The following is a 14,102-nucleotide window of genomic DNA, read 5'->3' on the forward strand; positions in this document are numbered from 1 at the left end:
ATGTCAATGAGATGGTTATTTTTTTACTGATTTTATTTATTTACTAGCTTACCGCCCGCGGCTTCGCCTGCTTTCTCTAAAACGATTTGAAATTTAAACTATCCTATCTCTCAAGTTGGATCGAACTGCACATGGTGTGCGAATTTTATTATAATCGGTTATGTGGTTTAGGAGTCCATTGAAGACAAACATTGTGACACGAGATTTTTATATATTAGATTTGTTGAATGTTGTTGCCTTGTAACAGTAATGTCAATGGCTATAATATTACGTAAATGGTTATGCCCAGTATAAGGATTAATTTTTTTTATTGATTTTGCGTAGTAACGATGCACCGCTTGGTTGAGTAGTAATAATGTATTTCAAATGAGATATTTTATTTTATGCCATTTTAATTAATTACAAGGTTTTTTTTAAATAAATCTCAGTAACAAAATTCATCCAAACTCGTTATGTGATTCAGGTGTGAAATTTGAGAATATATTATACCTAATACAGGTACTTTAATAATATTAGTATGTATGTGCAAAGATAGTTCTTTAATTAAATTAGAATCTGCTAGAGAGGAAGATAGTTTTAATGATGCGGGGAGGCTAAAGTTACGAACACAATTTAATTTAAGTACTGTTTACAAGTATGTGATTTATTTGTAAATTTGAAAATATTTTATATGAATACTAGCGGTCCGCCCCGGCTTCGCCCGTGGTACATATTAACGTTTTCTCTACATAAGAACCATCCTCGTACTTCAAGGAATATAATAAAAAAAGAATTATCGAAATCGGTTCAGCCGTTCTCGAGTTATGGAATTACAACGAAAAGTGGCATTGATTTTTATATATTAGATACAAAAAATAAATTAGTTATGTTTTTGTTCAGGAAAATATTACTTTCGAATGAGATATTTAATCCACCTCAAGATGTAAAAATAAGACGTTTGTATTAGGCTTTGTTATTAAATATACGAAACAGTTAAAATACTTATTATTATTTAAGTTTAAGTTAAGACTTCCTCTCATTGTTTTACATTTTATTACAAGGTATTTAGAAGTAAGAAAACTAGATTCGTCAAACAGATCAATATTTATTGGTTAACAAGGTATAACTTTATATCTACTTAAGTCACTTACCATTCACATTATGGTTTATTTATATTCAAATTTGCGTTTCCGCACTAGTTATTCGCCACCAAATAACCATTGTCACACGTGAAATTAGATCCAGTTATTCCCTTAGCTCTATCACTTGCCAAAAACAGTATAATAACAGCTATTTCCTCTGAATCACTCCAGCGGTTTAAAAGAGTTTTGAATCCCATTTCATCGTATGACACTTTAACTCCTGCGGTGGCGAATATTGCAGTTTTCACTGGACCTGGGTTTACTGTGTTCACTCGTACACCGTGTTTTCCAAGTTCCAGAGCAGCGCCTCTCCCAAAATGGTCCATAGCAGCTTTCGACATACAATATGCTACGAATTCCTGAGAAAATATTGAATTGCTTGCAATACTCGATACATTCACGACGTTGCCTTTAGACGCGATCAGGTACGGGGTTGCTAACATCGTTAAATGAACCGCAGAACGGAGGTTCGTCTTCATAATTTCATCGTATACTGATAACATGTCACCCTTCTCTAGAGTACCGCCTAGAAGAATGCCCGCGTTGTTAATTAGAACATCTAATTTGTTAAACTTCTTAATTGTTTCGTTAATTATTCTTTCAACGTCTTGATCTTTTGATACATCCGCTTTGATTATTAGTGGTGTCTTTCCATTCGCTGCACATTTTTTCGCGACGTTGTTTAAGTTTTCTTCATTTCTACCAACTAAGACTACGTCAGCGTTTTCTTTTGCGAAATATTCTGCTGTAACAGCTCCGATGCCAGAACTGGCGCCGGTTACTATGACGACTTTGGACTTGAAACTCATGGTTATGCGTGCGCCGGCGATGGAGTGCGCGTTATTTATACCAGATTGAGATTTTTTACATAATATATTCAAAGGTTAATATAGATACACGTAGTATTTTCTTGTGTTTTATTTTCCTGAGTATTATATATTAAGAAATTAAAGATTTTAACGATAAGATACACGTAAGTATATAATAAATAATAATGTTTAATGAAATTACGCCAGAAACTCCAAACGTTTAATTTAAGTATTTGTATTCTACAGAAAATTCCGAATGTTGACTAAACGGAACATGAATACCTATAAAAAAGTACTTTGGAATATGAAAGCATAAAAAGATTTACATAAAGTTCGCGAAATATATTACTATCTTCGGAGGTTCAATATAAATATTATATTATACGTAAGTAGATATTTTTTATGTAATTAAATAATAAAAAAATAGGTGTACCTTGGCAATAATTATTGCCAAGGTACTCCTATCATCAGTGAATAATAATATTATGTTTATTAGTAAATGAAACCTTGACCGTCTGACATAGATCAAGAAAGTCATTTATTTACCTTATTTTATTTAAATAAATGCCTTAAAAGTATTTATTTAAAATAATTAATATGTACTGATATAATTTCCTTCATCTTATAAGTACTTATTTACAAACTAAGGTGATCGTGTTTTACTGAATTGACATGTCTGATATATAATAATTACCTATAAGGAAAATTATTAGCCTTAGGACGAAGCCTTATATTATAAAGGTCAATGTCATGTTTTATAATATAATATTTATAATAATTTCCGCAACAAGAATTGTTTTGTATAGTTACGTATGTCATATGCATTAGCGTGATGATAGCTTATAGCCTGTGTGCCTTACTCGATAAATTGATTATCTAACAGGGAATTATTTTTATAAATCGGACCCGTGGTTCCTGAGATGAGCGTTCAAGCAAACAATTATATTGTGTAGTATAAGATTAGGTAGGTAGGCAGTAGGAAGAAGAGGACATATTTTCGTCTTGTACTGGGCCAGCTCGCATCTGGGAAGGTACCACACACCACAGGCCATACAAGACGGCCTGAATTAGATGCATGTGAATGCTTCCGTATTTCGTTCGGAGAGTAGGTGAGGTGGATACCGGTATCCTTATCCATCGTTACCCTTACTACCTTCCTTTTTTATCCAATACCTTTTAAAGTCGACAAACCAAATACTCATGCAAATGTTAAGGCGGTGGTAGTGCTTATCAACAGGCGACCAACCAGCACATTTGTAAATGATTACATAAAAATATACCATACATTTTAACTTACAAAGCTGCACAAAAGTAGGTATGATCCTCTTTTAAGTACTTACGTAATCTGTTTGAGTGCATAAGCATATTATGGCTATTTATCTTCGATGACGAGAGAATACCAAAACCATAGACCAAAACAATTATTTAATTCTATACGCGTGATATGCATTAGCATCTAATTAGTTTTGCAATTTTTTTGTAAGTATGTAATTCAAGTTTAACATATTGGTTAAAACTTAATCGCTTGCCCGGCTTCGCCAGGGTTGACACATTATACTTTATAGTAATAAACCTTATGTTACTAGGGGATTATTTAGCTTTCCAAATATTGTTTTTTTTTTCAAATAGGAATATTAGTTAATTAATGATTTTGCAACAAACTAAAAATCAAATCTTTCCTTTTTATAATATTACCACAGATTTTTAGAATATAAGTACTTTTCAAGGAAACTGTGAGGTCGTTCTCTCGTTATTAAATGTTAAATTGATATGTTCTACCAGCTTCCGCCCGTGGCTTCGCCCGCGTGCTGTTTTGATAAAAGTTAGCCTATGTTCTTTCTCAGGGTCAAAAGATTGTCTGTGCCAAATTTCATTAAAATCGGTTGAGAGGTTTAAGCGGGAAAGCGTAACAGACAGACAGACAAACAGACAGAGTTACTTTCGCATTTATAATATTAATAAGTTATATGAATCCAGTGATTGCCCAAATTAAATTAATAATTAGTTTAATAATTCAGATACTATACATTTCTTGTAGGTACTTGACAAAAGCAAAGAAGTGCGAGTTATTAAGGTCACGAAATAAAATATGGTCATTGATGTGTTCAAGGACTTGTCCTCTGGACCTACGAAGTTAGCATATTTAAACGAGGTCAACAACCTCATGGGAATTTTATAATTTTAATATAATGTTAAATATGATTTGTTAATTTTAGATAATAGGTACAATATATGACAGATGCTCATTATTTTGTCTGTCTGTCTGTCTGTCTGTCTGTCTGTATGTGAAGGCATCACGTGAAAACTAGCGGTTCGATTTCGATGAAACTTGGTATAATTATACCTTATTATCCTGGGCGTAAAATAGGATACTTTTTATCCTGGAAAAATACGTAGAAAAAAAAATCTTAATTTTTCAGTTTTATCCATAGTCGTTGTTCCGTAGAACCGCGGACACACGTTGCGTATTATTATAGGCCTAGCCGTATTTGGGAATTGGGTCCAATTATTGGACAACATCTTATAAATATCTATTATAGATATTTATAAGATGTTATTGTCAGAGGTACTCAAAATGGATAAATAAACCATCCACGCGAAGACCGACATCCGCGCGGACGGAGTCGCGGGCAGAAGCTAGTCTATACTAATATTATAAAGCTGAAGAGTTTGTTTGTTTGTTTGAACGCGCTAATCTCGGGAACTACTGGTCCGATTTGAAAAATTCTTACGGTGTTAGATAGATCATTTATAGAGGAAGGCTATAGGCTATATATCATCAGGCTACGACTATCAGGAGTGGAGCCACGGGGGTGAAACAGCGCGGAGCAGCTAGTGTTAAAAAAATCGGAGTTGCAAGGTTTTTTACATGAAAGGCGTAGGTATATTTACCTGTTTATCCTTGAGTTTTTTATTGAAATCCAAGATGTATGCAAGTAACGTAATTTCAAAAACATCGGCAAGATGTGAAGCGAATACATAAAAAGCATAAATATAAGCTAAATTGTGTTGTCAATTGAGACTTAATTATTGCAAACAAATGGATTTTATGATGCTTCGTGGTATTTCCACAATGTTCTGTGCTTAAGATGAATTCATAATGAGTAATTATTGTATTATGTAGTTGAAAAAATAAACAACACATTTAAACTCATTAAGCTATTGTTTTACAGATTTTATTAAAATATATCCGTTTAAAGATGGTCATAATTGAGTCAGCGCGTCACAGACGGCGGCGGTTGGCGGTTCAACAGGGGTCTTAGTACGCAATGACAAAAAGAAAAATGATGGTCAGAACGCTGATACCGGATACCTTAAGATACTTTAACGTTTTATATTAGAGAATCTTAACATAAAATATTGTAGTATCTTCACCGTGTGTGACGCGCTTAAAGGAGATATTAAAAGCGTGTTAAAGTATTCAAAAAGTACCTAAGAATGCTTGTTTGGGAGCTGGTACCGTTTATGCAGCATGCCTATGCATAATTACACAGCATAATTACGTAATATTAGGTATTCAAATGCTGATCAAATCGAAATTGTACATATGAAATTCGCCACTATACACTAAGCTTTATTCCATTAAATCGATATATTATTACGTTTGTACTATATATATAGACCGGTCGTCAAATACAAATTAGTTTGTCGGCGTTAATTAATTATCTATATTTTCATTGACAAAGCTGGCCATGATGAATGACTTAGTGGTAATGAATAGGCATGTCTCTTCGGTGGACGTAGTTTATCGTAAAATACATTTTGACTTCTGGGAAGTGATGACAGATTATATATTTGTTCCTTTTATATATATATTTTTTTAATATCAGATCATAGAAAACTGTTTTATTAATTCAAAAACAATGTTTATCTTGATATCTATTGGCATTCTTATTGGAATATCCTAATGCTGTGTTTCGTTTATTGGTTTTTATTAAATTAGTCTTATGGATAGTATACTCTTATGGGCTGTGGCCCTTAAAAAACTGTGCCTGTTTCATTTCAACCGGCCAGGCCATCCAGACCATGTGAAGTCCCATGTCCCCTAGTGGGGTAAGGGGCAGATGCATTATAATTTATACATCTGTTTCACTGATCGATTTTCTTTAGGGACCTTGACCTGAGTGCCCTGCCAGACCGAGACATTTTTTTTCTTCGTCTCCACCGGGAATCAAACCCAGGACCCCTCGGTAGGTACTACGCTCGCGCGTCAACCACTGTACAAAGGAAGCGGTTATTCAGACCATAAAATGTAAAAAATAAATTATTTTAACATTGCAAAATTCTATTTAAAGTTGTTATTATTTTTAGCAATAGCAACGATAAGTGCTCAAATCAAACACTAACTATGCGATGTCCAAATGTAATTTTAAACCAAAATCTCTGTAATACTATCAGATAGCATTAGAATAACATAAAACATTGCATTTCAATAGGATTTGTCTGTTTAATTGCATTCTGTGGGCTTCTTGTTCACTGAGCTGTTTAATCTCACTGATATTATTTAATGCGAAAGCATGGATATCAGGATATTTGCTTTTTATTATTAATAATTATCATCTTAGAAACGCTAATATAGGCCATACAGAGCGAGCATCCTCGCGAGGCAATGCACGAAGTGTGAACTTGGCGCGGTATTTTTAGCTAAACATAAATATAATTTTGAGGCAGTTAAATGACATGCCCTTCTCGTAACGTACGATACAAAGACAAATCTAAAAGCGAATCATATAGTATTATGATAAGTAAATGTAGAAATAAGCAATATCACATAAAATAAAAATTTTGATGAAATAATAGTTTTTAGTATGCTAACTAACATTATGTCCTCATATTCAGATAGTCTAGTTCCATTGATTTAACTTGCACACGAAAACATTTATTGTACGTAATCAATTAAATTGTTCATCTAATAAATAGCAGGTAATCCGCGAAAAAAGTAACAACGATTCTGGCAATTGCTTGCAGTATCCAGGCGCGAAACGCAATAAAGGTAATAAAATAAAAACTAAGGAATTGTAAAAAGGCACTCCATTAAATTGGCTCGTTACGAGTAATGAGAAGCTGCAATCTCAAAACATGTTAGCTTTATTCTATCCAAGAATATTCTATCTCACTTTTAGGTTTTGGTATTTTTAAGAAACAAAAGCACAATTTTATTATTTACAATTTTATATGGGTATTTTTAGTATCACATTAAAAAATTTATTATACTTACTTTCATAACCAACCGTGTCTGTGGGTAATAAAAGTGTTTTCGAATTTTCAATATACAGATGGAATGAAAAAATGAGACGTTTTGCTTAATACTATAATTAACATTTAAAAATATTACCATATAGTTTATATTCAAATGTTATTGTTGATATAAATTTTGATATTTTATATGCCATTCAAAAGGCAAAAATACGCATCATGCATAAACAATATTATGCAAGGCGGACTCGCGACGAATGGTTCCGCAGCAATAAGCTGAAGAACAACTGCAAAAAAATAGTATACCAACCGTTGTTTAACCTTCATTCTTTAGTATTTGTTTTTTAGGCGGCAGTAAAAGTATATCATGTCTGAAATCTCGCACTATTTCAGTTCACAAGACACGTTCGGTGACAGTCAGACGGACAAACAGACAGCGAAGTCTCAATAATAGGTTACAGATATTCTTTTTTTGGAAATTGCTCCAAGTAGTACGTACCTACACTTCCCTTAATAGATCTGATTAAAATTTATTGCTCTTATTAAGTGTGCATCAATAAAATTTTCGAACTATGGACGTAGTAGGTACTATTATAATGCAAAATGTTGTCTTATCCAAGAAAATCTATTATGTCTATATTTTGTTAATCTATATCTTGATAGCTCTTTTTAGCTCCGAAAAAATGAATTTTATTTATGTAATGGAAATAAGAACATAGATACTCTACCTTTATTCTACACTAAAAAAGATATAGTTAAAAATGCAGTATACCAAACGAACGAGTGTTATGCAAACCGTTGCGGATTAAATTTCCGGCGAATGCAATGATTTGTGTCGACGAGCTTCCGTTTGTGTGCGTGGAATGCACAAACTACGAATTGTGCATGTGTGAGTGTAGAAGTAATGTAGCCCACTGTATTAAATTTAACAATATCTGTGGTAATATTGCAATGTTATATTATTATCTTTGGGGAAAGCCTATATCCAGCAAATCAGCAATGGACTTCCTACGGCTGAGACGACGACTGTGGTAGAAGTAAAGCTCAAACATCTACTGAAATGTGGTAAATAAATAATATGCTATACCACGATTTTAATGTTAGTGTCATTTTAAATATTGTATGAATAGTGTAGTGCTTTGAGTGTAAGTTTGGAGTGTAAAGTTTCTCGAAATGAAAAGTCTCATAACATTGTAGGTATTTTTCTTATTTTTGGTGTCAGCAGATTCAGTCTGAGATCGTTCCTATCATAAGTATCTCTCTGGTGCTATGTACTAACTCATAACCACATTACCCACAGCGGCCACAGCACAGAACAACATATCCAAGAAAGTTAGTAATAACATTTTTAATTCTCCGGTTTGTTAAGGGATAATTAAGTGCTAAATATGTAAAATGAAAATTCTTAGAGATAAACCTTGACACCGAAAAAATGGCGCCGTATAAAAACAAGTTAGATTAATACGCAAAGTAATTAGGGGTAAATTAAAATACGCTTAAGCGCTCAAATAAAGCTCGTGTCCGGAGAAATTCTAAGAACTATAAAAAGTGTCTGAGTTAGTCTTTAAGCTGTTGTACAATGAGCTGTGTTAAGATCTTAGAAATTTTATTAAGAAAATATTTTATATTTTGAAGTGAAACATCTTAGGGCGCGTTGAGAGTAAAATTGCAAGGCTTAACCCTCACGTCATGGAGTGGCGTGGTATAGGTATAGGGCGTGGCGATGATTATGGTACCTATCTTTGAATCTTGTCAAAGATCTCGCTCTTTTTTATTATTCAACGTAATTAGGAAAAAATATATAATGGTGTCTGGGTCCTATTAGTTAGGTCTTATTTCATATGGAAAATTCTTCTGTCTTTAAGTCGGCTAAAACATTCCTTCAATTTTTAATACTTTTAAGAATATTGCGGAAATATAATAATCTTTCATAGATGTAGATAATAGATATGAAATTACATTTCTCTGTTTAGAAAAATCCTTTACAAAAAATATGCTGCTATTTCTTGGTCGTTTAATAAATTGTTAAATATTTTATTTTTCGTGGAAGTCTTGTCTTTTAATATCCTTTACGCTCTTTAATTAAATATAACTTTTGATGATTTTTTGATTAAATAAAAACTCATTATTAATGTTATATACCTTCTCAATGTACCACTATCGCATTTTAAACACGGTTGTGCTTAACGTTTGCTTTGCGACAACCGACAGTTTTTTTTAAGTTTAACTTTTAATTATTTTTAACTGCTTATTATTTAAATTGTTTGCAATGAACTTTGAGTTTTGAAATGTGAAAAATGTTTTTATTCCATTTGAGATAAAATGAAATTATATTATTCAGTTGTTTAAAGTGGCATTATTTTTCGAAGTTGTTGTTCTGGTTTGACTTGATTTATGATTATATTCTTTATGATATGTTTACCAATAACTAGTTAGAAGAAAAAATCAAAATGGCAAATTTTAGAATTTATAATAGAATTTAGTTTCAATACCTATCACAGCAAGTCAACAAGGAAAAAGTTATTTATTACTAGCTTTCCGCCCGCGGCTTCGCCCGCGCAGTAAAGAAAAACCCACATAGTTTCCGTTCCAGTCGGATTTCCGGGATAAAACCTATCCTATGTCCCGGGGTAAAAAGTAGCCTATGTCCTTTCTCGCATATCAAAATATCTCTATACCAAATTTCATGCATATTGGTTCAGTAGTTAAGGCGTGATTGTGTAACAGACAGACAGACAGAGTTACTTTCGCATTTATAATATTAGTATGGATTTCAAAAAACGTGGTATATTGTCTTTGTCAAGAATCGTTGATGAGGCCGTTAATTTTCCCGCCATTTCCATAAACAAACCCTCACATAACGCGCCAAGAACAACAAAAGTACAAATCATACAAAATTAAGTGTTGCCATAATCGCAGCGAGCCGAGTTTTATAATTAAGCGGCCACCTCAAGCGGATCATTAACCCAGTGTTTTGCGACGAAAGGACGTAAGTAAAAATTAATAAGAATCACCTAAACGACCCCGCTTTATTTACTTTTTCTTCGCGCCAATTTGCACTTGTTTTTTTTTAATGAAGGTTTGTTACTTTTTTTTGTATTTCCGGCAATGGGACATGACACAGATAGGTAAAAAAATGTCACAGATACGCAAAAACAAAATGTGGAAATATTTTTAGGTTAAAATATTGGTAGAATAATATGTAACATAGGTTCTATGTTCAATTTATTTTTCTCTTCATTTTACAAAATAGAAACAAATGATTTGTTATGAATAGATTTTCCCTCAGTTTAGGAGTCATGTTTCCGAATACATATCAAAACACATCCACAACGAATGAGCGTAAATCAGCTAAATAGTTAAATATTGATAGAAATAAACAGTAAGTTTGTTGCCATAATCATAAATTGTTGTAGTTTGCGGTTGCTAAAGAGCTCTTTGGCTGAATGTTATTTGCATAACAGATGAATCATTAACGTTAGAATTTAGTATTTTACTTTTCATAAAATACGAATAAGGTAAGACTTAAAAGAGATGCTATCTTACAGTTATGCTTTGTGTTTCATTAATTAAGACATAATAACAAAACAAGTGTGTTTATGTTCTTGATATCAAATATGAATTATAAAACAATTAAACCAATAAAAGTAATCAACTCTACAACTAATTATAGTCTACATTTCACCTTATAACATAATATTATTATGGGATAACCACGTCTCGTTTACTCTCGCCCCACATTAAATGATTTTCTGTAAAATTATTTGCTCATTTTTAAACGTGAGTAGAGTTAATAAATTAAAAAACCCAAATATACTCCTTCCGGCGTGATGAAGGGCGCTTGCTTCCCGCAATTAGATGCGCCTCGTTAAGCCGACATTAAGATCTAATGAGCCACGCATACAGTTACTACACTCACAGGATCAAAAATTATAATATATTCAACCAGTATAAGTAAAACCCAGCTCTTTTGCAAATCAAAAGCTGGCATAGCTCTTTTTTATCCGGACGAGTGATGGTGACATTTGCTTGACGAGTTTGAATGACATCTACTATTTCAACATTTTATTTTCAGCCCTAAAGCTTTGAATATAAAGTCTGTAATCAAGTAAACGAATTACGAAAACGTATGACACGTCATATTGGGTCACATTCGAATTTCAATATTTAAACCATTTCCCCGCGCTAAAATAAAATAGCAACGTGATCTTCCACATTTTTTATGTCTGGCAATATTAAACTCACAGATTACATATATGTAAAATAAAAAAGTTAAAACGTCAAACGGCCTTTAAAGGTTGGAGGGAAATTGCTGCTGAATTTCGTTCGGATATATTTTCTGTAATGAGTTCTGTACTTCTGTATTACGATTTTCGAGAAGTAATTGACTCGATTTGGTCGTGCCGCGTGGGATTTTTATTTTCTAGGCGCCCGCTGAACGTGAAAGGGCTCTAATTAAAGGGTGAAATTCAAAGCTGACGCGGTTGTTTTTATTTTATTTCTGTAATGATATTTTATTTGAATAAGTTTTTTAATTTAGCATTTGCTGGTGTTTACTCGGTTTAAAAATTATACATTTAATAATTTAGTCTGGTAAAGTGGGTAAATTACTATCGTCGATCGATGGAAAAAGAAAAACATAATATGATATTAATATCAATTTTGATTTGGTTTGTTACTACGTTCTCGATTCTGATACATATAGATATGTACTTATGTACAATAATTCACGGTATTAACATTAAGTAGGCACTATTTGGAAGGACATTCATTTTTGGTTTTAATTATAGGTAGTTGTTGTCATAATAAACATTATCAAGCTTAATATAATATGCCAGCAGTAGCTGGATAACAGATTAAATATTCGTAGAATATGAATTTAAATAAAGTTTAAATAATTATTTAATACAACGAAACAGTGTTAAAAGCAGAATGATTAAATTGCATTCGATTGCAACTACAGGTTGAAAATTGAAATATCTAAACATGCTGTGCTCCTAGATTTTTGTTTCATACGCCCTCTGAAAAATATACTTTACTAGCTTTCCACCCACGGCTTCGCCCGCTTTGTCTAAAAGCTATTAAATTATATACTAAAACTTTCCTCTTGAATTGTTCTATCTATTAAAAAAACACACATCAAAATCTGACGCGTAGTTTTGAAGATTTAAGCATGCAAAGGGACATGGGAAAAGAGATAGCTACTTTGTTTTATACTATGTAGTGTAGATTTCATCTAGGCTAAATGATAAATCTAGTTAAAATTAACAACAAGCTGTTCCTAGCTCCATAGTTTTTTACTGTTATTTATAACGCATTGTAGATTGTAACAGTAAGAGCAATTGAATTGCAAATACACCTAAATCTAACTAATTGCTACGCCACGACTTACTGAGTTTGCGAATTTGAATTGTTTCCCCTTAAATTAAGGAATATTGGCGGTAATATTAGAGGAAAAATGTTCTTCGAATAGGTACTTATACGAGGGAAATATGACAAGTTGGACGGTCCGATTGTGGTTTAGCTAACATTTTTTATAAAAAAAAGAAAATAAAAATAAACAAAAATCTTTATCTTCATTAGGAAGTAGCATTCTATATTTCATGAATAGAAATATAAATGTGTTTATTTTGAACGATACATTATTCCGCTCAATTTAATTTTTTTGCATATTGTGTCCAAGAAAAAACCCGCATAATTCCCGTTTCCGCTATACCTAGATAAGACATCCTATCTAGTAAAGATGGGATAGTTTCTATGTCCTTGAGTCTCAAGCTATAACTGTACCAAATTTCATTCAAATCGGTTAGGTGGTTGCGGCGTGAAGAAGAGACAGAGTTACTTTTTTGCATTTATAATATTAAAGGGTACGAAAATAAATTTTGAATTGGGAACAGTAGTAATATCTTAACTCTTGAACAGTCAGACCGTTTCTTATTTCTTCTTTTAAAACATTTAAAATCATGAAAAGAAAGCGTCTACGTTATTATGGGCAAAATAGACTTTAAAAAATTTTATACAGAACGAATCTTAATTATACTTAGAGTTCTGTGGTCCATAATTAATGTGGACAGACAATAAATTCCACAGACTATATCGGGAGAAAAGCGCAAACATGGCAACTATTTAACATTGCCACAGTCGGTCAAAAGTTTAGTCTCATTAAACGTCTTTTTCCTGAATGCTTGAATTTCTCTATTTTGCTTAAATGTGTTAAGGGTCCTCGACTCGCTTGACACATTTTTGCATTTTACATCCAACCTTTCACAATGTGGCCTGCCTATTTTATTTTAAAAACGTAAAAAGTAAAGAATGAATTTTTGCTCCTTGTTAAAAGGACTATAGTGAAAGTTAATAGCGTCCAAATAATCTGAAATGAAATTTCAGTTTTATCCTTGGTGCTTTTAGAATGTTTTTTTAGTCACAGTTTTGTTGATCCATACACATGGGCGTAGCCACGGTGGGGCAGGGTGGGGCGCTTGCACCACCCAGGCTTTGACCTGGAAGGTACTTAACCAAATCTAAAAATTGAATTATCCAGGTACTAACTACATACTAAGCTTAATATCCGTAAGAAAATTCACACTCGATTCTCGAAAGTCGACAGTTGACACAGAAAATGAGACCAAAACATTAGTATTATTTACCTCTATCGGTCAATTAAGGAAAGCTGGCATGTTCACAGTACTCACACTTATGCAATTTCACTTACAGTATGTTCAAAAATAAATGCGACTCTAGTTTCATTTTAGACTTGAATTGTAAAATGGGTGCGTTGTAGATAAATATATGCAAATATAATTATGAAAGCTCTCATAATTTACCTGTAAAATTATAATTTAAAAGTAAATCAATTGATGAACTTAATTATTTATTCTAAAAATAATCAATTGGATAAAAGTATTAATAATAATCATTCAATTATCAAATAATAATTAAATTTCAGGTCACAAAAACAATACAAATAACACGTGCG

At 32.5% G+C, this 14,102-nt stretch overlaps 1 protein-coding gene across 1 annotated transcript; it reads right to left on the bottom strand.

Moving 5' to 3' along the window:
• Nucleotides 1-1,068: 1,068 nt before the first annotated feature.
• LOC123699674 (uncharacterized oxidoreductase SSP0419-like) lies at nt 1,069-1,946 on the bottom strand. The gene has a single exon (XM_045646679.1). The coding sequence runs from the start codon at nt 1,928-1,930 to the stop codon at nt 1,175-1,177; it is 756 nt and encodes a 251-aa protein (XP_045502635.1). The 5' UTR covers nt 1,931-1,946; the 3' UTR covers nt 1,069-1,174.
• Between the last annotated feature and the right edge of the window lie 12,156 nt (nt 1,947-14,102).

The sequence above is a fragment of the Colias croceus genome, chromosome 18 (genome assembly GCF_905220415.1).
Source record: "Colias croceus chromosome 18, ilColCroc2.1".
NCBI lineage: Eukaryota > Metazoa > Arthropoda > Insecta > Lepidoptera > Pieridae > Colias > Colias croceus.

What these genes read in the sequence shown, in the direction of transcription:
- LOC123699674 (XM_045646679.1), bottom strand. Translation starts at nt 1,930, where the DNA reads ATGAGTTTCAAGTCCAAAGTCGTCATAGTAACCGGCGCCAGTTCTGGC.